Raw genomic sequence first — 23,899 nt, 5'->3', positions numbered from 1 at the left:
GCTCCTTTGAAAAGCAAATTACCTCTCTGAAAAATATGCATGTCTCTGAGCCAAAAATAGCTATAAAAACCCCTCCCTTTTCTGAAAACTACATGAGCAACACCTTACTAAATATAACTCGAAAAAACCTCCTTCCCTTAAAAAGCATGCACTTCACTGAAATTCTGCATGTAATTCGTATGCTTTCTTCTCTCTTTCAATAATAGCTTTATTCGAATAGTTAAATAAAACAATTTATTTTATATAATTGTTGAAAAAAAAACTATTTTATTAATTTCCCTTAAATAATTCATAATTTAATATAAATTTATTAAGATTTTATAAAAATAAACCTTTCAATAAATTTATATTAAATTATGAAATTACAATTTACATCATAAGGAAATATATGATATTTATTATAATTTAATATATATTAATTAAAGCTTTTTATATTTTAAGCTTTAATTAGTATACATTAAATTATAATTTAAATAATAAAAGAACTTTAGGTTCTTTTGGCCCTATAAACATGGGCTTACAAAGGTGAAGCCTAGGTTAAATGACATAAGTTCATTTCCACGACAGTCATTTGGCACATGCAATTTGTTTTCTTTAAAAAACAAATAAAAGATAAAAAGAAAACCACTCATAAAAAAATTCAAACCCTAAAACATTATTTCATTCTTTGATTTTCACTGAAGGAGACTCAACGGCCTTGCACTCTGTGGGTGATTTCAAACTAGGGTTTTTAACTGGAGCTTCTTTGACTTTTTGCATGATCAGTATGTGCCTTATTTCTTTATTCTCTATTGTTATGCCGTGAGTTTTGGCTAAAAGAAAAGCTATAGGAATGTATGAAATCTTTATCACGTCTCTTTTTATATATTTAAGAATGTTTTGTGTTGTGGCCGGTCACTGTAACCCTTGACTGAGACTGATCCTTAATGGCTCTTGGTGTAAGCTGCTTCTCTTTCTCTGATGGTGTTTGACTATGAATCTGCTTTAAACTGCTGCAAAACTAAACATTCTTAGCTCTTGAACTGAAAAAAAAACAAAAAAACAATGCCTCCAAAGGTCATCAACTCCGTTCAAAGAGATTTTACAAGGTTGTCCATTATTGGAAACACTGTCTCTTAGGAAAGTCGTTGTATACATCTTTGAAATGCTGATGTGAGTGCTTTTGACTCAAATCTGCCCCTTAAAGTCTTGTGGCCTTGGATTGCCATGACTGGGCTTTCAACAGTGAATACGAAGCTCCTTCACTATTTGGACTGTTATTGATGCTTTGATTTCTTATTATTTTGACTGTGGCTGCTATGAAGGTGATCATTGTGAATAAAGATTTGTTGCTTTGTATCTTCTAGAAATGGCTTTTTGATGGCTCTGAGTCCTTCATACCACTGTGATGAGTTCTTTGTATTTGAGTGATATTATCTCTTGAAACTTTATCTCCTGTTGTGTTTGAGATGTCATTGGTAGGCTGCTCTTGATCTTTATTGTAGACAAAACCAAGGGAGTGTCTTTTCATTCTGTGGTTTGCTCAATCTTATTCCTTTTGGCTAATGGCTGCTAGGAAATAATGGGCATATGCTGTTATTGATTGCTTCTGCACATAAAACCCTCAATGTTATATGCACTATTAAATCTGAGACTATCTTTTTAGCTATTTGAGCTATACTTTTGGAACTTTAAACGCTTTTATTATTGCGCATCCTTGTGTGTTGTTGTTAGGTCTAAGATAATCTTATGGGTTACCATTTGATATTATGCACTTTGAACTGGTGAAGATATTTCATGAAATACAAACTGGGTTCGCACTATATTTACTGGGTTTTTTCATCTTATAGTTCGCTAATTTTTGTGAAAACTTCATCCAATTTGAAATCTGGGTTTGTTAGAAATGTTGGAATCAGCATGACTATATCATGGGTGAATATGATATGCTATGTGACTTTTGATGAATGCTTTGTGATTTTCTACTGTTAGTCATACGAATGCTGCTACTTTGACTGTACTTGGATATCTTGGGATCCTTCATCACTTTAGCTTGTGGCTCTAATTGATACTCGTGATTATTATTTATTGGCAAGCATCATTTACCCATTGATATGACTGCAATCCTTATCTTGAAACTTTTGATAATGATCATTAATCTTTGCATGATAATATTTCTTACGGAGACTATGAAAGGTTGTGATTGCTTCTCATGTCATCATTGTGCTCTCTTAGAATAGTTGGTATCACTCTTGCAAAAGGTTATGGTAGAAGTTCCTCTGCAATTATGAATGCACTTGACTCTTATCAAAACTATCATAGTATTTGGAATACCAACGATTACAAAACTTGAAGCTTTATATGATCTTTGAGACTGTTTATATGAGGATTGTTATATGCAATAACAATATTGACCACTTTTTTAGCTCTTACTTCATTTATTCATAAAACCCTTCTCTTATCTTATTCATTGCTTCTCAAAATTATTATACAGCCCTGTGATGGCATGGTTGAAGTCATGTCTTCTGACAGTGAATATATTCTTTGATGACCTTTTAGTTTGCTGCTCTCAAGACCTAGTACTTTAATGGTATTTGTTCTTTGAGACTACTACGTGTCTATGCCACTTATTAGTTTTCAAGGAACTCTTTCTTTGACCCCTATCATTGTATTTGACAGTGATTTTAAACTCGTCTCAGACTTTCTATATCCTTATTTATGCAGTTTGGACTAAACGACAGCCACTATCTCTCCTTTTGTTACTGTATGTTGGTACTTTCTATCATTCTTTTGAAGCCTTGAATTGATCATGGTCTCAGGTATGCACCGTGACTATTTCTACTTTATTGTGGCAGTGTGCTTATTCTCTTTTGTTCATTAACCTGTATTAGCCCCTTGTAATTGCCTTACTATTTTGAATCTTAGATGATTGTATGCTGATAATATGATATATCATTGAGCATTAGATCTTCCTCTTTTGTGTAAAAGATTTTTTTTTTTGCTCAAAAGGAACTGCAAACTGTAATGTTTCTTTTTATTGTGTAATTTCCATGTATCTTCATACCTAGGGTTTTGGAAAAACATCATGCCTACATACAATTTTCTGTTCATTTTGGCAAAACCCATGTTATTTTCATGTCACTACTTTGAATGAGCTCATGGTATGTGGCTAGTATGCTTTATGAAGCTGCTACAGGCTGAGTTTTGACTGTATTTTTGCATAGTGATTGTCCTCTTTAGTAGTGAGTTTCCTTTTGAATGTTGCACCTTTAGACACTATTGATACTACTTCCTCATTCTTACTTTTGTATCATTATTGGTATGATTTTTCATTGATTGTGACTGTACAATGACTGTTGACTGATGAATAAGGTTGTTACTCCATCCATGTTGTCATAAAATTCTCTTTAACAATGTTGCTTCTATGATTTCTAAATCACTGTTTCTTATTGTACTGCTATAGTGAACAAATACTGTATAAAAGGCTTTGGTATGAACTATATTTTCAATTTGAAATTAATCACTATCTACATTTTAGACAAGAAGATTATCCATATTGTTAATGTTAGGTCACTGTGCTGCTTCTTGACAGTGACTGCTTCTTGTGTGATCTTTTGAGCTAATGTAGGCACTGTTTTGAAATGACACTCCATTTCTAAAATATAGATGCTCTGAATGCTAATGATTTTTTGTTGCTATCATACTGTCTCAGACTTGTGCTCTTTGCAACTCACAGTGCACCGCTTTCTTGAGACTCTGACCTATGCATGTGTATTGTACTATGACACCTCATGACTGATTTTTGTTCATAGATGACTGTATACTTGCCTTTTTCTTTGTTAGATGCATTAATACATGATGACCTTAGCAGTGAAATCACGGTCTTCTCATTTTGGTAGTTCATCCTACTGTAAATTCATTGTCATAAAGCCTTTCCTTTTTTATTGTCTATTGACCTGTGGGGAGCCAATCTCTGTCTAATGTTCTGATTCTATTTCCATTGTGCTATGGACATCTATCCAAGTCTTCTGATTTCTTTTGTTGGTCTCTAGGAATCAATAGTCAGTTATGCCAGTTCTTACTAAGTTGAGGTTTTTGTTTTATATTTTATGAAAACTAAGGAAATCCCAGCCCTAATGTGACCTCACATATTGCCCTTATTCACATGATGACACTATTCAATTTTTGATCCGTGAGTGTTACCAAGTTCATGTTGTATATACTGTCATTGGATGACAGTTTGTACTATCATTGAATGAAAGTATGTGGGATCATGGCTTGATGTACTCATTATTTGATAACTAGTTAGTGTCACCTTGTGGGTGACGACATGTATGCTGAGCTCAACCGCTTCAGGAGCCCATTTTAACCCACATACATGATATTTCTGAAATGAAACCTGTATCTACACATGAAACAAACAAGTTAGATAAGAACATGGTTCTTGCTGATATCTCATGGCATCTTTTTTGCATTGATCTGCTCTGTTATGGAAATGATATAGCAGTGTGGGCACACTAGGAGTAGCATAGTGTATGTAGGAGTGATAGGAATAACCCGGAGCTCTAAACGAATCATTTTTCTCTCTGTTTTAGGTCATCTCATGGAGCGGACAGTGGGATGCTTGGTTCAATGAAGTTGACCAAAAAATCTTTCTACAGAACTCATCAACCTATCCAGGGAATGATGGGTTCTTTATTTTCTTTCTCCATACATTCTTTTGCTTATTTTGTGTTTATATTTCTATGATCAATGTGATCTCTTCTCAGCTATTCCCACGACTTGTGTGGGATCTTGTAAACATTTTGTTCTTTATAAATAAAAATGTATTACACGTAGATGTTTTACTCATGTATGTCTTTCCTGATTTCAGCATTGCATATTTGGAAATAAGATACTTATATGGCATACATGTTTATTTAACAAAGACAACAAACTTTAGGAAAAAAATTGGGTACCTTTTTTCTATAATACATAAGACTAGTAATAGGTCACCAAAAATTTTAGGTGTGGTAGAATTTTTGTAAGAAGTACACTTTTGGTTCATCATTTGCCCATGCTTCTAATACCATATTTGTATCCATGGTCCTTTCCATCTTATTTACTTCAATGTCACCTTCTAAATTAGGCTCTTCCCAAACTTCAGTGGTAGATAGGTTTTTTATAGTGTTTATATTTCTATCATTATCCTCATACTCTTCCACTTTGACTTCTTCCACATAGGACTCACAAGGATTCTTCCCCAAAGGAATGTGTACTATCCCCTAGTGTCTACAAATGCTATTTCTTTCATTTTGGCATCTATCACTCATTTCAAATCAACACACTATATCAGTCCTAGAAATGTGTTAAATAAATCAAATACCTCCTTCACTATCACTACCTCAAAGCCTACATATTTCTTTATTGCATGCATATTGACTTCTACGTGCTTCTAGGTTCGTAGTGTCTTTATATCAATTCCACCTGCTAGGATTATGTTGTAGGGAGTTGGTTCAAGTGTCGACTTCCCCAAGTATTCCCATACCCTCTTCGAACATAGGTTCATATCTACCCCTAAGTCCATCATAACTTTATTGATTCACTTGTGATGATTATAGAGGTCAATCATAATTGGTCTAGTCTTCTAGTGTTTTCCTACTATCTTGAATTGCAGTGCTAACTTCATATTCCACTACTTTTTGAATTCCTTCAATTTTGACCTACTATATCAGGTTGTCCTAAGCCAATACTATCTATTATATTTGCTTGAGAACTCCCACTTCTTGCTCAGTGAAATAATTGGTTTTTTCCTCCTCTTTGTTTTGTTCTTCTACTATCCTCTCGGTTTGCTCAATGAATTGATAATGTTTCTATTTGGTAGGGAAGATCACTTCCTCCTCTTCTAATCTCTCATCTTCAATTGTTACTGCCCACAACTTGGCAATATTAGTTCCATTTCTAGTTACCATTTCCACAGCTTGGCAATATTAGTTCCATTTCTAGTTAGCATTTTGGATTACTCTTCTCTAGTTAAGGTTATATGTGGTAGTCATCTTCTTCTATGCTACTCTCTTCTAAAGTCTAGCCTACATCTACCTAAGCTCTAAAACATCTCCTTGTTTCTTCTAGAGGGGTCTTTCATACCTTGTGGAGAAGCCTATCATTTGATCTTTTTAGATCATCGCTTTGGGGGGTTGGTGTCACACTTTTATAATGTTGGCATGCATTATCACAATTAAATAGGTCATGGTCTTCCCAACCATAAAATCCACACAATCATCTTTTCTCCCCTCTGCTCAATTGAGTAATATCATTTCTTACCAAATTTGAAAAATGTAGCATCTAATCACCTTCCTCTTCATCAACCTTGGCCATTTCCTCTGTAATATGATCCATCATTATTGTAAGGCTCTTGATTTTGTATTGTGTTGTCATTTCTTTGGTTCTAACTCCTCAAAGTGGGTGCCAACTTCCTAAATAATAGGAACATGTCACAGTTAACTCAACAATGTCAAGACACATGTCACCAAAGTGCACCTCTGAGAAGTTTTTATGAACTCCTCTCTCCAAATGAGCCCCCAAGTGACAAGTGGTACTCTATTAAGATCTCATCACTTAGTATGTGGGATTCTCCTCCCATATGGGCCCCACAAAGTAATATGACAACCTATAACGTTTACACTTAGGATATAATGAATAAAAGGTGTGTGTCAACCCTATCAGTAGGAGTATTTGGGATCAATGTATTGGATGGGAGTTCTATAGTGGTAGCAAATCTCATCTCCTAGCAAGTTCCAAAAACTTATATCTCTAGTTAAGATTCATTAATTGTTTGAAGCATTTAACTGGATTATCCACTTAGTCAAGTGATAATTTGAGATCCATTTTTCCACCACTAATACATCAAATATAATTAATAAATAATGATAGGAATCTAAAAGGCTAGAACACCTTAATCCCAACACTAACAACATGACTTGGTAAGGTACTCATGTACAAAATCTCACAGATGGAATAAAGGGGAAAACCCAATAGGAAAAAAATTCCTCCAAAAAAGATAACTATATACAAAGGAAAGAGGACTCAAGACCCCACAAGGACAACTTACTTCACCCTAAACATTTGGCACAACACAACATAGTGAGTTGATGCTCAAGGTTTAGAGAAGATTTTTGCAACCTTATTCTTAGTGCATAAGTAATCTAAGGATATAACATCATCCTGGGCAAGTTGTTGAATGAAGTGCATATGAATCTTGATGTGCTTTATCTGTTGATTCTCAACTAGGCTATGTGATGCAGAGAGTCTTGGAGCCTAGCTTGTTTCACCTTCTTGAGTGACTTGTCCTACTCAACCCTACAACTACTCAAGTCCTTCCTATGGCACTTGGTAAGGGTTATGACAATGAGACCTCCAAGGTCTAAATCTTCTTTACTTGCCTCGTAGTTATAGCCAATGGTTTCTAGACAATCAACTCCTACACTTGAGGTTGTCACCTCAGTTACTCACACTCACCTCTCCTGGGCTCCAACCACTCCTACTAGGATCTTAACACACCAACTCTTCTTATGGTTTCCCAATGCATTAATAAGGTGTCTTCATTGTGATTTGAAGTTTAAGACTCACCAACTCCATCACGGTGGTTTCTCAAGCCTTCTAGGTCTCTACCGGCACCTAAATAGGCCTAATTGCATTATCCCTCCTTAAGTGGTTTTTGGGGTTTAATTTGCAAAAGTCCCAAACAGGCCTAGGAATAAATCATGGATTCGGATACCCTTTTGGAAGTTGTAGACAATACTATAAAAGTGCATTTGGGTTGTCCGTAAAGGTGTGGTTTCCAATGCTTCACTAATTTGTGGGGTTTTAGGCTTAACCAGTGGATTGACAAAATTGGTCGAGAACCTTTCACCATTCAAAAATCCTACTCTAAACACCTTGGGAACCTTCAAGGAAACTCTAAGGGATTTCCATACATATGCCACTTGGGCCTGCATCAATCTCCAAGTGCTCACAAATTGCACTTTGCTTACTGTCCTAACTCACCTACTCCCAACGGTGAGCCTAGGTCTTCATTGTTTCTCCTCCTCTTGGACCTGCAACATCACACACCCTATTCAAAAACTATGTACAAACCCTAATCTAGCATTATTAATGATTTCAACAAGTGCCATCAAAGAATGCCTAGGCTAGAGCCATTTCTTGCTCTTAAACCCTACTTGCAAGGGTTTTGCTCCTAGTTGCAAAGAATGAGAGAAATCTTTACAACCTGGAACAATCAAACCTGCAATTCAACCTTCTTGAAAGCAAATACAATGAGCATACAAAGATGGCAATGAGTTTTACACCATCTAGTCTGTATTGGCAATGAAAACAAGACAAAACTATAAAAAACCGATGGAAACAAGATTGCTTCACAAACCAAAAACTTGCTCTTCCATTTTCCAATCCTCCAACCCGTACAATGAAGTGAAATTTGGCTTATATCCACTAGTTTAGTTGGTTCAACCAACTACCTAATGCCCATAACCAAAAATGCAAGTTTTGCAAGAAATTGCAAAAATGTTGCTCAACAACTTTTGACAACTTTTGCTCCAGGATGCAATTTTGCATTCTATTGCATTATAAGAGTCTTGAAGGTCCTCAAACACCTTACAGGACCTAAACACAACTCAATTGACTCCTAATTCATGAATACATTTGTCTGGAGTATTTTGCCTGTGAACTACCTAAGCAATTCACTTCTCAGGCTAGCAACATCCTGAGCACAATTGGCTCAAACCAGAATTTGGACAACTCAAGCATGGATCTACTAAGTCCTCAATGGTTGGTCCATTATTACATCACACATTACACACAAAACTAAAAAAAAATCAAAGCTTACATTCTTGGAGTGCTAGATGCCCTGCACCACTATGTCAAATATGAATTGCATTTTGGTTATCACACCAAAGTATAATAGAATTTCACATGTAGATCACCATGTGGATTTTCTCATGTAGATCACCATGTAGATTTTCTCATGTAGATGTTCTCATGTAGATTTTCTCATGTAGAATTTCACATGTAGATCACCATGTAGACAAAAGCTAAAGGTTGCTCCATATAGATTTTCTCATGTAGATCACCATGTGGAAAGGAATTTTTTGTTGGCATTGTGTTGTCATTGATGTCAACCGATATTGTGTTGTCATTGATGTTACCGATATATCCTGTCACCGGTAAGTATGGAATGTTCATCAGTGAGTAAGTATTGGAGACTAGTATAGTATGTCAACCAGTGAGTGATGTGTTGGCAGTGTATGGTTGCCAACCGACGAGCATGTTACCGATAAGAAAGCAAGGTTGCACAAACGGAGAATGTGCAGACAATCGGTAAGCAGTTGGATGTCAATCAACAAGACTCCCACAGGTTGAGGAGGTTATCACAGGATGAAGATATGATCGACAAATTTTGGGTTGTTGCATGTTAGTAAGGTAGACAAAGGGGATGTCTACCGGGTTATGTGCTTGATTGAAGATATATCTGCTCAATGACAACAAAGTCATATCAGTACAATGTCAAAAGCAGAATGAGTGACAAGGATCCACTCTCACCAGGTGATTGGTAGGTTTAGTGCATTGGTTCATCTACTCCCACTGGTAAGTGACAATGTTCTGTGATAAGACAGAGAAGTTAAAGGCAGGTAATTGGGAGCTCACATCAGATGAACAAGTGAAACACAAAGATGGCTCAGGTGCATGAAACCAGAGATGTGCACCGGATCAACAAGAGTTGGCATGTTGAGCTACCAGGACAAAAGAGGAAGAACAAGAAGTGATGTGGTTGCCACTTTGGCAAACCTGTTGAGATGATGTCTGGGCTAACGAAGATGAAGGTAAGGTTTAGCAGCTGCAGACATGGAGCAACTAGAATGCAGATGTAGGTTGATGCATGACAGTTGAAGTTTGATGGTGTGGTGTCATCAAGGTTATTACCGAAATACAGGCAGATGCATTATCAATTGGTAATTAAGTCAATCGGTGAGGTAGCAAAGAGGCAAAGTGAAAAGTTCCTATCTGATGAAGATGAGCTTGTTGTGGATTGACAAGGTTGGTGACCGAGCTGATGTGTTCCACCGACAGGATAGTAAAGTGCAGATGGTTAGGATATAACCGACAGGGTTAGAGAACCGGTAGATAAGCATCAATAGTGTATGTGGTGGTTGGTGACCATACCTGAACCAACATAGTTTGCTGAGGTGGATGTCGACAAAGAAGACACGTATCTAGGTGGAAAACATACAGAGGTTGGTGAAGAGTGCTTCAACGAGGTTGGTGATGAGTCGATCAACATTAAATGAAGACCCCGGATATCACGGGTTGATTGCAAGGCTTTGCGGCTCAAGACAGATCAAACGACAAAGATCTAATTCATTGGCATCATGATCGATGCAGAGTGTTTAAGTGCAAAGCGGATTTGGTGAAGGGCACCACAAATTCATTCATTGCGATTGACAATTGTAGGCCGACAAACAGGTCATGTTTGCTAAATTTAGCAAACTTGTATTGGACGCAACATAATTGGCGTAGTTGAGTGATCTCTTGCAAGGTGTCAATCCCCGAGTAAGATCTGATTGGATTCAATACGGATTGGGTCGGTAGAAGGAACCCTAGCACGCCAAAGGTTGAAGTTACGTTTTGGCAGGAATGCTCACAGATAAATATGTAGATCAAAGATCATAATGGATTGATATGCCAAATGATGTGGTGTCAAATATTGAAGAGCAGAGTGTAAGAGTGCAACAAAGAGCTAACCTGTCAGAGAGTTCATCGAAGCTCATAGTGACTGAGTGTTGGAAGGTAAATCGATAAGAGGGTTTGACAGAGGGTTAAACCGGTGAGGCCAAAGTAACCAGTAAGTTGCTAGAGATTGTAGCAATCAAGTGAACCGGTAGTGTTTCAACTGGTAAGGAGGCAACAGAGTGTGAAGCAGTGCAAAGTGAGAATTGGGGGAGTTCAGGCGAGGCAGAGACTGAGCAAAAGTGGAATCAAAACAGACAGAGGTCGTGTTTGCTAAATTTAGCAAATGTGTACTGGACGCAACGTGATTAGCGGAGTTGAGTGATTTGTTGTAGGGTGTCAATCCCCGAGCAAGATCTGATTGGATTCGATATAGATTGGGTCGGTAGAAGGAACCCTAGCATGTCAAATTTTGAAGTTACGTTTTGGCGGGAATGCTCATAGATAAATATGCAGATCAAAGATCATAATGGATTGATGCTGCTAGATGATGAGGTATTGGATATTGAAGAGAAGAGTGTAAGAGTGCAGCAGAGAGCTAACCAGTCAGAGAATTCATCAAAGCTCATAGTGACTGAGTGTTGGAAGGTAAACCGATAAGAGGGTTGACAGAGGGTTAAATCGGTGAGGCCAAAGTAACTGGTAAGCTGCTAAAGATTGTAGTAGTCAAGTGAACCGATAGTGTTTCAACCAGTAAGGAGGTAGCAGAGTGTGAAGCAGTGCAAAGTGAGAATTAGGGGAGGTCAGGCGAGGCAGAGACTAAGGAAAAAAGGAATAAAAACTGTCAGAGTGAAGAGAACAGACAGATTGAACAGGACCGAGAGAGTGAAGAGTACCAGTGGTGACAAGCAGTAGTGGATCGGTGTGAGCAAAGAACCGACAAAGAACAAAGCAGAGGAACACCGGTTGAGAAGAGTTGAACCGATTGAGTGATTGGATTGTGAGAGGTTACAAAATTCATTTGTAACCGAGTAAGACCTTTTGTGTTGTTTAGAGATATTGTAATCACTGAGTTGGAGCTCGGTGCAGGGGTTGGTGCTCCTTGGGTTGGTGCCCTAAACTTTGTAATCAGTGTTTATTGTGAGGCTAGATTGGAGCAGTAGACTCTAGCAGCATTTCTCACCGAGGTTTTTCCCATGTTGGGTTTTCCTCATATATACGGTGTTATGTGATGTGTATTTGTGTGTTTTGCATCTTGATGTCTTTCCCTATCTCACCAGTATATTTACTTTGTGTTTAAACTGCTAACTGGTACGCATTTAGGATTAAAAAGGGTTAAGTTTGGAAACCACTGATTCAAACTCCCCCTCTTAGTGGCATCTTGTGTTCTACAATTCGTATCAGTTGTAAATGGGCTCTCTAGCCCTGTCAATCCTCCCACCGGTCCTGAGGCAAAAAGAAGATATGAATGCAATGTTGATGCCATGAAAGCTATTTTCAATGGGCTTTTTGTTGATGTTTCTTCACAAGTGGACAGATGCAAGCTGCTCAAACAGTGATGAAGAGGAAACTCATCTATTCATGGCTCATGAGACACAAAGTGAGATGCACACATTAGAAAGTGATCATGCTGATCAGTCCTACCGACAAGATGTGTTTGGCAGCGATGGTGAAGATGATGAAGAAGGTGAAGAAGAAGCTGAAGCTCAAGTTTATCTTGAAGGAGAACTTGTAAGTGCACTCGAGGAGCTTAATAGAGTAAGAAAAGAATACAAGTTGTTCAAGAATGTTGCCATTGTGGAACAAAACCGGTTGATTGAAACTCTGCAATAGTCAGAGTCAACCATTGCAAATCTGAAAGCACAAGTGGATGGTGCAAAAAGGGTGAGTGGTAGAATCAGAATCAGATTTGCATAACAAAAAGTGCAGGTGCAAACATTTGCAATTATAGAGGCCAAAGACAAAGAATGTCAGAACAAAAAAGATGAAATGGAGAATCTCAGGAAAGACCTTGAGAAATGTCAAGATGAGCTCAAGGTGAGGATCCGGTTTGGTGGCAGCACTGATGCCTTGGACAAAATGTTGAGCAAACAAAAACACTCCAAGGATACTAGAGGAATTGGATGTGATGTTGGTGAGTGCTCCACAAGCAAGGATGTCTCCAATAAAGACATTAAATTTTGTCTCCTCAAGTGGAGTTAACAAAGGACAACCTTCACTGTCAGGAATGCTCCAAGATGGAAGATAGATCTAACCACAACCGGTGAAGACAAGAGGATGAAGGTCGGTGCTGCAAGGAGAAACAATGCTGATCCAAAAGGAAAAGGAAAGTTGAGAAAAGATAGCTTCACCGAAAGTAAGAACTTGATAGGACAACCTAGAAGACCTCCAACCGATAGAAGACAAAGAAATGTTGTTGCCCACAAGACAAAGCAAGTGTGGGAAAAGAAGGGATCAGATGAAAGGACTACAGAGCATGGACAACCCAAGACAAATCCGTAGAGAAGTAGAAATGGAGAAGCCAAACCGGTAAGATTGTCTCATGTTTGGCAAAACAAATTTGTGGGTTATAAGCCCTCCTTCTCCGGTTATTGTTTTTCATGCAAAGACTATGGTCATAGGGCAGACGAATGTAAAATGGGGTCTAAGAATAGACAAAGTGCTTTTCCTAAGAATAACAATTCAGCTTGTAAAAGATGTAATGCATATAAGCATAAGACCTCAAAGTGTAGGAACTTGCATATGCTCTCTCTCGGTTATGCTAACAAGAGTCCATTAGCTATTCCAAGAAATGAGAATGTTATATGTTATAACTATAATGGACTTGGCCAAAAAAGTCATGAATGCAGGAACAAGAAATTTCAGTCATATGGCAATCGGTGTAATAGGCATGCTCCATATGGAAGAGGTTTTAGAACATATGAGCAACAAAGACCTGCATGGAACAAAAGGAGAAATGTTCCTAAAAAATCAAGAAATCCATTGAAATCGGTAGTGGGCTACAATAGCATAACCAAAAGAAGATGCTCAAATCGGTTTGATGGAAGGTCCTCCAATCACGTGTCTGGCATGAATGCAGTCTGCTACTACAACAATATTTTTGGAGCGAGAACCAATCAACAAAAGAAAATTAATGTTGCTCCAAGGACTGCAAATGGGAAGAGGAGTGAGACCAAGCAGGTATGGAGGAAGAAGCAGGAGGATATGACAATGGGCAGACACTGTGCATTCAATGCACAAGTGATATCTCCTAAGGCTTAAAGGAGATGCAGGACTTTAAGGGGAGCTACAAATTGTTCATATTATTCACCCCCAATTTTGAAAAGAACAAAATGTAAGGATAGGCTACCACCAGTATGAGGAAAAGATGAGATGGCAGTGTGTGTAATGCCTTGGCTACACATTCACATAGGTGAAATGTTTTACTACTGCATGTATCAATAGATGGTTTAAACTGCTAAATGATAGCAAAGGTTTTTGACACAGGAAGATGGAGGCTAGTGGATAAAGTGCTCCGGTAGAGATATTGGACTGGTAGAGTAAACCGATATGTGTAGTGTGCTACCGGTATGGATATTGACCGGTATTGCAGATTTTGATCTGTGCAATGACTCATGTGGCTTGAAGTGAAGAAGTTATGTCTCAGGTGAAATTGGCGAAGTCCTGAGCGACAATGTGTTGTTCCAGTAGTTGATCTCATATGCATACATCATTATATTTTAACCGGTTTGATAATTGACATGATAGTGATGTGATTTGGCATTGTGGTCATATAAGATCATGTCATAAGCTGTGATGGATGCCATGGAGTTGGAAGATCATCAATAGATCACTTACTTAGCTCTACCGGTACAAGGTGCAAAATGGAGAACCGGTTTAGAACCTGACAGGCAAAGAATACCTGAGATCTATAGTTCAGGGGGAGTTCACAGCCATATTTTATGATTGGTATCAGACATGTTGGACACCAAGGGAGATCAGGTGTCTATGCTGTAGTACAGGCCACCAGGTGAAACAAACAATAGCCTGCTCTACCAGGAGAACAACCTGCAAAGGAAGAGAAAATTCCTCACTCAATCGGTTATGAGCAAAGAGGGAGAGTTACCTGCACAGGAGGAGATTATACAATTGGTATCAGTGTCAGACTCAACACTTGGTATCAACAAATTGGAGTCAGAATAAATTTCTGCATAACGAAGGGGGAGAAGATGTAGCCTGACCGAAAGGTAAGTGAAATTAACTAACACACTTTTCAACAATTGGTATCATATTAGTATATGCACTTGGTAGTAGAGCAATTGGTGTTAGTTGGTGTCAGATCCCTCTATCCCAAGTATTGTTGGTTGAGAGGATACAAAGTAAAATGGCCAAAGGGTAAGCTACAATCGGCAGAATGTTCTGTCAACACCCTTTGTCATTGTGTCAAAGGGGGGAGAGGAAATCAGTATTATACCGGATCCTACATATGCTGACATCAATGCCAAAGGGGGAGATTGTTGGCAGTCTATTGTCATTGATGTCAACCGGTATTGTGTTGTCATTGATGTTACTCGTATAGCCTGTCACCGGTAAGTATGGAATGTTGACTGGTGAGAAAGCATTGGAGACTGGCTGGTATTGTATGTCAACCAGTGAGTGATCTGTTGGTAGTGTATGGTTGCCGACCGGCAAGCATGTGACCAATAAAAAAGCAAGCTTGAGCAAACAGAGAATGTGCAGACAACCGGTAGGCAGTTGGATGTCAATCAGTAGGACTCCCACCAGATGAGGAGGTTATCACAGGATGAAGATATGACCGACAGAGTTTGGGCCGCTGCAAGTTAGGAAGGTAGACAAAGGGGATGTCTATTGGGTTATGTGCCTGATTGAAGATATATCTGCTCAATGACAGCAAAGTCATATCAGTACAATGTTGAAAGCATAATGAGTGACAAGGATCCGCTCTCTCCGGGTGATTGGCAGGTTTAGTGCATTGGTTCATCTACTCCCACCGGTAAGTGACAGTGTTCTGGAATTAGATAGAGAAGTTAAAGGTAGGTGATTGTGAGCTCACATCAGATGAACAAGTGAAACACAAAGATGCCTCAGGTGTATGAAACCAGAGATGTGCACCAGATCAACAAGAGTTGGCATGTTGAGCTAGCAGGACAAAAGAGGAAGAACAAGAAATGATGTGGTTGCCACTTTGGCAAACCTGTTGACATGATATTCGGGCTAATGAAGATGAAGGTAAGGTTTAGCAGTTGTAGACATGGAGCAACTGAAATGCAGTTGTAGGTTGATGCATAACAGTTGAAGTCTGACAGCACGATGTCATCAAGGTTATTATCGGTATAGAGGTAGATGCTTTATTACCGGTGAGTAGGTCAATCGGTGAGCTAGCAAAGAGGCAAAGTGAAAAGCTCCTATCTGATGAAGATGAGCTTGTTGCGGATTGACAAGGTTGGTGGCCAGGCTCATATGTTCCACTAGCAGGACAGTAAAGTGCAGACGTGAAGGTTAGCCGGTTAGTGTATAACCGGTAGGGCTAGAGAACCGGTAGTGTATGTAGTGGTTGGTGACCATACATGAACCGACATAGTGAGCTGAGGTGGATGCCAACAACGAAGACACGATGTCTCCAAGTGGAAAACGTACAGAGGTTGTTGAAGTGTGCTTCAACGAGGTTGCTGATGAGTCGATTGACATTAAATGAAGACCTCGAGTATCACGGGTCGATTGCAGGCGTTTGCAGCTCAAGACAGATCAGAGGACATTGATGTGATTCATTGGCATCATGATCGATGCAAAGTGTCTAAGTGTAGATCGGATTTGGTGAAGGGGACCACAAATTCATTCATTGTGATTGACAAGTGTAGGCCAACAAACATGCCATGTTTGCTAAATTTAGAAAATGTGTATTGGACGCAACGTGATCGATGGAGTTGAGTGATCTGTTGCAGGTTGTCAATCGCTGAGCAAGATCTGATTGGATTTGATACGGATTGGGTTGGTAGAAAGAACCCTAGCAAGCCAAAGTATGAAGTTATGTTTTGGTAGGAATGGTCATAGATAAGTATGCAGATCAAAGATCATAACGGATTGATGCTGCCAGATGATGAGGTGTCGGATATTGAAGAGCAAAGTGTAAGAGTGCAGCAGAGAGCTAACCAATTAGAGAGTTCATTGAAGATCATAGTGACAAAGTGTTGGAAGGTAAACCAGTAAGAGGGTTTAATAGAGGGTTAAACTAGTGAGGCCAAAGTAATCGGTAAGTTGCTAAAGATTATAGTAGTCAAGTGAACTGGTAGTGTTTCAACTGGTAAGGAGGCAACAGAGTGTGAAGCAATGCAAAGTGAGAATAAGGGGAGGGCAGGTGAGGCAAAGACTGAGCAGAAGAGGAATCAGAACTGACAGAGTGAAGAGAACCAAAAGAGTGAACAAAAACGACAAAGTGAAGAGTATTGGTGGTGACAAGCACCCATGGATCCGTGTGAGTAGAGAACCGACAGAGAACAAAGCAAAGGAAGACCGGTTGAGAAGAGTTGAACTGATAGAGTGATTGGATTGTGAGCGGTTACATAATTCATTTGTAACCAAGTAATAACTTTTGTATTGTTTACAGACATTGTAATCATTGAGTTGGAGCTCAGTGCAGGGGTTGGTGCTCCTTGGGTTGGTACCCTAAACTTTGTAATCAGTGTTTATTATGAGGCTAGATTGGAGCAGTAGACTCCAGTAGCATTTCTCACTGAGCTTTTTCCCATGTTTGTGTTTCCTCGTATATCTGGTGTTATGTGATGTGTATTTGTGTGTGCTTGCATCTTGATGTCTTCCCCTCTCACCGATATATTTACTTTGTGTTTGAACTGCTAACTAGTACACACATTTAGGACTAAAAAGAGTTAAGTTTGGAAACCACTGATTCACCCCCCCTCCCCTCGTCTTAGTGGCATCTTGTGTTCTACACTTTTCATATATATCAAATACATTGGCTATCTCTAAGATGCAACAATAGAAGGAACAAGATAAATCGGATCCATTTTGGCTATAGCAATAATTGTCTCTGAGTAGTCAATACCCTAAACTTGTGAAAACCCCTTAGCTACAAGATGTGCCTTGTATTTGTCAATGAAACCATCAAATAAATACTTGGTCAAGTATACCCACTTGCACAAAGCCATTTTTTCACCTTAGAAAGTGAAACTAAGCCCCATGTATTATTCTTCATCAATAAAGAATACTCCTCTACCATAGCATTGTCCCACTCTAGAATATTGGAAGTGCACATTCTTCACTATGACCCACCTTGGAATCTCTTCATTTAAGACATCCAAGGACCATGAGACACTCCTAAATAGAATTTCCTACTTTTTAGAGCTATTTAGCAAGGGCCCTCTCTTGCATGGAATGATACTTAAAGAAAATAATAAATAAACCTTTTCCACCATTCTAGAAAAATACACATGCAACCCTAGCTTCTTATTTATAGTTACAAATCCAATCATCCAAAACCTTCCTTACTGGAATCTTACTATGAGCAACAAACATAAAAAAGATAACCACTTTAAACCTTGGTTTCTTCCTTGTTCAATGCACAAAATAGATAATCATTGGGCTCACCATCTAGAGTACGAAGGCCAAAAGAGGGTTGCTAGCCTTCCTCTCCTCTGGCATCTCAAACACCATCGAGACCTCCGTGCTATAATTTTTCACCTCAAACCTAGTAAAAATTGGAACCTTCTTGATCTCAAAACCTACAATGATTTACCTAAGACATTAATTCTATTGGAAGTACCATGTTCCTCAAGATCCTTAAGTGATTACCCTAACGCCTCACTACCTCCAAGCATTATAATGAAAAAGCACCCAAGTGATGTGGGAGGACTATTACCAATTCAAGCATTTGTAAATCCAATTCAAATATAATTTTTCACTCTACTTTTCTCTCTGAGTAAGCATTTTCATAACATTCATATGAACAATCATTTAACAACCATTTTAGAGATATAATTTTTAAAACATATTCAAATTCTTCATTAAAATATCTAATGATCATCCAACTAGGAAATTTTATATCTAAACAAAATAAACTATCTCGTATCGATCGCTATCTAGGTCAGACCTCTAGTTTTTGCTGCTTTTAATATCAAAAACTATCTCGTATTGATGTCAAATGTAGTGAAACACGTAGAATCATCATTAGAATGACAATTAAATAGATTGACTTAATAAGTGACCAAGTTTGAAGACCATTTAAATTTTATCCTAAAATGAAAAAACAATAATTAATTATAAAATTTAATCCTATTCTCAAAATTATTAGTAATATTAGATAAAGATAAACATCATTAGAATATAATCTACTGCATCCTAATTATGATTTATATAAGAAATTTTAAAATATTAAAAAGAAGCATCTTACACAGGATTTTATAAGAAAGGTCCTTGAACTACTGATTTGTTATGTTAGGGATAAATTTCAAAATTACTTTTAAGGATGTCATACGTCATGAGGTTCGAGCTTGGGATTCATGCCTTGTGGGTCAATTTATATAGACGTATGTTTGGCTCAAACCTCATAATCTATCGTGATTTTCGTTGGGGATGAGAACTTCGGATTTAATTGTAAATATGGATAAAGAGCGATGGATAGGGAAGAGTTGGATACGTTGCAAAATGCAATTGCAAAGGTTAAGCAAATCGTCGAAGGGAAGATCCCATCTGGTCTTGTGCCTCGCACTTTGATTTATAATGAAATCTACGAAAAGTGCTATAAAGTGCCTCGCACTTTGATGCAGGCTCAATATGAGAAAACTTTAGAAGATCATATCAATTCAACAGTTGCACCCGCACTGAGGGGGAAAGAAGATGAGCTTCTGTTGAAAGAAGTTAGAAAGCAATGGGAATATTACAATCGAATGGTTAGCATTTTATTGAAATGGGTGTTTTTTAAATTGGCCCGTAAGTATTCTATGATCTTCTCAAAACCCGACGAAGCTGCTCAGAGATACTTCAACGAAGTTTTGCGAAGTAATGTGCAGGCTGCTATTATGCTTCAAATTAATAAAGTGCGAGAGGGCGAGAGCATTCTGGATGGGACTGTATTGAATAATGTTTTGCGTATGCTGTTGGATCTTGGGATGGACATATCCTATTCTAGAAAGGCTGCTTCATGGATATGGATATGTGAAGGTTGGAAAAAGAAACAATTGCAATGCATTGTTTGCATCAGAGTAGCCAAACTAGGTATGTAGAAATGGTAGCAAATCAACTTCTTTGCAAACATGAAAGTCAACTTTTGAAGGAAGATTCAGATTGCCATCCATTGTTGAGAAATGACAAGATGGATGATCTTTCAGAGATGTTTAAGTTGTTTTCTGGAATAGATAAAGGCATTCAGCTCATGACCAAAATATTTAGACAGCATGTTACGAGGAATGGTACATCATTGGTTAAACATGGAGGACAAATGGTGGCAGAGGCAACTGAAAAAGATCAGTTTGTGAGGAGTATTATCCAATTGCTTTAGAAATACTTGCAATGCGTGGAGGAGAATTTTATGAACCACTGCCTTTTCAAAAATGCACTCATGGCAGCCTTTCAGAGTTTTTGCAATCAACAAGTTGCAGGAAACAGTATTTGGGAATTGTTTGTCACATTTTGTGACAACATTTTCACAAATAGAAACATGGCATATTCAGATGTTGAAGATGCCCTTGAGAAGGTTGCAAAGATCTTTCCCTACATCTATGACAAAGACATGGTTGCAGATTTTTATAGGAAGAAACTCGCAGATAGGCTTTTGTCCCATAAAAATTCACATGCTGATTATGAAAAAAGCATGTTATTAAAGCTGAGGTTTGAGTGTGGACGGCAATTTACATTTAAAATGGTGGGCATGCTTACTGATAGGGCATTGGCAGTAAAAATCCAATCAAACTTTGAGGAATACCCCAGTCAGAATCCTCTTCATCCATGTTCTGGAATAGAATTCTCTGTTACAGTTTTGACATCTGGATTCTGGCCAAGCTATAGGTCACCTGAATCACTTCTCCTTCCTGTTGAAATGGTGAGACATTTAGAGTCATTCACAGAGTTCTATATCAGAGAAAACATGAACAGAAGACTAACATGGAAATATTCTCTGGGAACGTGCATTATTATTGGAAGATTTGACCAAGGTGAAATTCAAATAGTTGGAACAACTTTTCAAACAAGTGCACTATTGTTGTTCAATGTAGAAGAGAGGTTAAGTTTTTCAGAAGTTAAATCCCAGTTGAATTTGGAAGTTCAAGATACAGTTGCATTGCTGAATTCCCTTGCATGTTCAAAATACAAAATTCAGTGTAAAATTCCAGATACAGAACCAGTGATAGAAACCGATTGTTTTGAATCCAATGCAAACTTCTATAGTAAAAATAGGAAGATCCGACTTCCAGCACCCACAGCTAATGTAAAAGAAAATGTTGGGAAGGCTGTGTTTCAAGATAGACATCACATAATTGATGCTTCGATTGTAAGAATTATGAAGAGCAGAGAAACATTAGCGCATAAGGAATTAGTGATGCAATGCATTGAACAGGTTAAAGACATGTTCAAGCCAGATGTGAAACAAGTTAAAAAGAGAATTGAAAATCTTATAGATAGGAAATATTTACAGAGAGATAAAGAAAATCCTGAAATGTACATTTACTTGCCTTGACATTGGTTCAGAGAAGATGTTTCTGGATTTGATACGTCGCAACTTATTTTAACACTGAACTGTAAGTCTTATGTTGTTCATTAATCTTCTACTTTTCTTTTCTCCAGTCCATCAAATCATCACATAAGAAGAATAGTTCAAATCATTAATATTAATAATATAAGGAAACTGACACACAGACTGATATTAAGTAGCGAATAAATAACTGAAATGATTTTTAAGTCCAATTCTTGTAGAGGCAAGAATCATAACCTAAATAGCAACTTTCTGAAATTACAGTTGAACTCCAATGCACAAATTACAGTCGAAGTCAGTACAGCACCATGCATTCTCTGTCCCTGTCAGATTTGTGTTTGTGTTACTCCAACAATTTTATTCAACAAATCTGAAAGTTAATTATAATAGAAGAAAAAAAATGCAATTGCAACATTTAGCACTCATAGAAACAAGTTAAAACAATCATTTACCTACGTAGGAAGTAAAATCGTATGCTGCAATTTCTAAATGATACTTTGGTGCCAAAGGTTTGTCACTACTTCATAGACTAACCTACAACATTAAAACATCTATTAAATTGATTAAGACATTATCCCACAAATACAAGATCTAGGTATGCAGAACATGATTCCTCAAATTAAGAATTATTATGGCTTGCAATGGATGCTTCTCTAGATGATCATTGAATCGTGAGGTGCATACAAACTACTGCCCTACTTCTAAACTACTAGTGAAAGATGTTTTTCATTTTGAATGTTTGGTAGATCATAAATTTTTAGGACCAGTGTCTTATTCATTAGATTGTAGTTTGGATTTATCATGACAAACATCACATTGAAATGACAACAAAATATAGACTAAACATATTTATACATCAAAGATACGATATCAAATAATCAAACGCAATTAATAAACTCTCTCAAACTTTAAAAATCGATATGGAATGAACAAGAAATCATTATAAATATTAAAGATGGTATATACTTAGAAAGCTACTGAATTCATTAAATCTCTATTCGAAAAACCAATTTTCAATTATAATGATAGAAATGACTTAGAAAGTCATTGAATTTATAGCCAATTATCAATTATAAATCTAGCAATGACTCAGAAAGCTACTGAGTTTATAGGGAGTTAGTGATGCAATGCATTGAGCAGGTTAAATAAATGTTCAAGTTGGATATCAAGGAAATTGAAAAGAGAATTGAAAATCTTATAGCAAGGGAATACTTGCAGAGAGATAAAGAGAGAATCCTAACATTGGTTCAGCGAAAAGGTCAATTAGATATTTTTTATTTGATTTGATACTTCACATTGTCACAGCGATAGAGTTTTTGAATTTGGTGAGACATTGGAGTGGTCTTGGTAAAAAGACCATTTCGGTGTGACAATTGGTTGGTCCATCCGACAACAGTCCCTTGTCGCTGTGACAATAGAGTTTGGCAAGACAAATTGAGTGGATAAACAAAGTGATGGATTTCTTCAAGATTGATAAGACATTTGCGAAGTCTTGGTGACTAAGTGATTAGTTCGGTGTGACTCTGAAGCAGTCTGGGTGACATCGGCCAGAGAAATGCTCTCAGTGAAGTCACATTTCTGTCTCACCGAGCTCGTAGGTCACAGTGATATAGTTTTTGAATTCAATGAGTCATTGGAGATGTCTTGACAAAAAGATCATTTCGGTGTGATGATTGGTTGGTCTTGCCGACAACAGTCCCTTGTCGTTGTGACATTAGAGTTCAGCGAGACAAATTGGGCGGATAATCGAAGTGATGGATTTCTCTGATATCAATAAGACATCTGCGAAGTCTTGGCGACATGATATAATTTCAAGGTGACATCATTGTTCGATGAGACACTTAAAGGGGATTACCGAGGTCATTCTCTTAGGCGGATAAGCCAATTTCAAAGAGACATTGGCTTAGTCTTGGCGACAAAGTTGTTTTTCGGTATGACAATGACATTCGGCGAGACAGTCCAAGGGGATAGCCAAAGTGATATCCTTTGCCGATGAAGACCATATCAATGAGACTATGCATGTGTCTTGGCGACAAGTGATGGATTTCAATGTGCCATAAGGGTTCGGTGAGACTTGTCAAAGAGCCATCCAAAGTGATGTTTAATGCCGATGAAGACCATATCGATTAGATTGATGTGTGGTCTAGGCAAAAAGCCACATGATATCTTGTTTTATATTCTCTTTGTTTTCAACATCAGGGGGTTACCAAGGATCATATTAAGAGTAGAAATTATTTGCATAGTATTAAACTACAAGTTCTCCTACATCATAGAAAAGAGATAACATTGTCCGAGCAGCTTCAATTTTGTTCAAGCTCAAAATTATAATTGTTACCTTCTATTGTGTAATTTCTTTATGGTTATTGGTCCTTCTTATAGACTTTAGATTGGTTGTCATTGAGTTGTTATGTTATGGTTTTGTGGATATTGGTTCCCTTTTGATCTCTTGACTAATTGTTATTGAGTTGGTTTGATTTTTCGGTGTTCAATTATACTGTTTAATATGTTATGTTCTGTCTTCTT

The 23,899-nt window shown here is 37.7% G+C and overlaps 2 protein-coding genes and 1 long non-coding RNA gene across 3 annotated transcripts; all 3 read left to right on the top strand.

The window, feature by feature from the left end:
• Window positions 1-567: 567 nt before the first annotated feature.
• On the top strand, window positions 568-4,814 carry LOC131032350 (uncharacterized). The gene is made up of 2 exons (XR_009103429.2): window positions 568-764; window positions 4,572-4,814. It is a non-coding gene; the product is annotated as an uncharacterized LOC131032350 (long non-coding RNA).
• Window positions 4,815-19,304: 14,490 nt separating this feature from the next.
• Window positions 19,305-19,913, top strand: LOC131032342 (cullin-1-like). The gene has a single exon (XM_057963287.2). The coding sequence runs from the start codon at window positions 19,305-19,307 to the stop codon at window positions 19,911-19,913; it is 609 nt and encodes a 202-aa protein (XP_057819270.2).
• Window positions 19,914-20,248: 335 nt separating this feature from the next.
• On the top strand, window positions 20,249-21,361 carry LOC131032343 (cullin-1-like). Its single transcript, XM_057963288.1, has one exon. It carries the CDS (start codon window positions 20,249-20,251, stop codon window positions 21,359-21,361), a length of 1,113 nt encoding a protein of 370 aa, XP_057819271.1.
• Window positions 21,362-23,899: the final 2,538 nt, after the last annotated feature.

Source organism: Cryptomeria japonica, chromosome 1 (assembly GCF_030272615.1).
Source record: "Cryptomeria japonica chromosome 1, Sugi_1.0, whole genome shotgun sequence".
Lineage (NCBI taxonomy): Eukaryota > Viridiplantae > Streptophyta > Pinopsida > Cupressales > Cupressaceae > Cryptomeria > Cryptomeria japonica.
Note: the sequence above shows the minus strand (reverse complement) of the source record. Positions and strands in the feature narration are given on the sequence as shown.

Coding starts and splice junctions, on each gene's coding strand:
- LOC131032342 (XM_057963287.2), top strand. CDS start 19,305: ATGGATAGGGAAGAGTTGGATACGTTGCAAAATGCAATTGCAAAGGTT.
- LOC131032343 (XM_057963288.1), top strand. CDS start 20,249: ATGGCAGCCTTTCAGAGTTTTTGCAATCAACAAGTTGCAGGAAACAGT.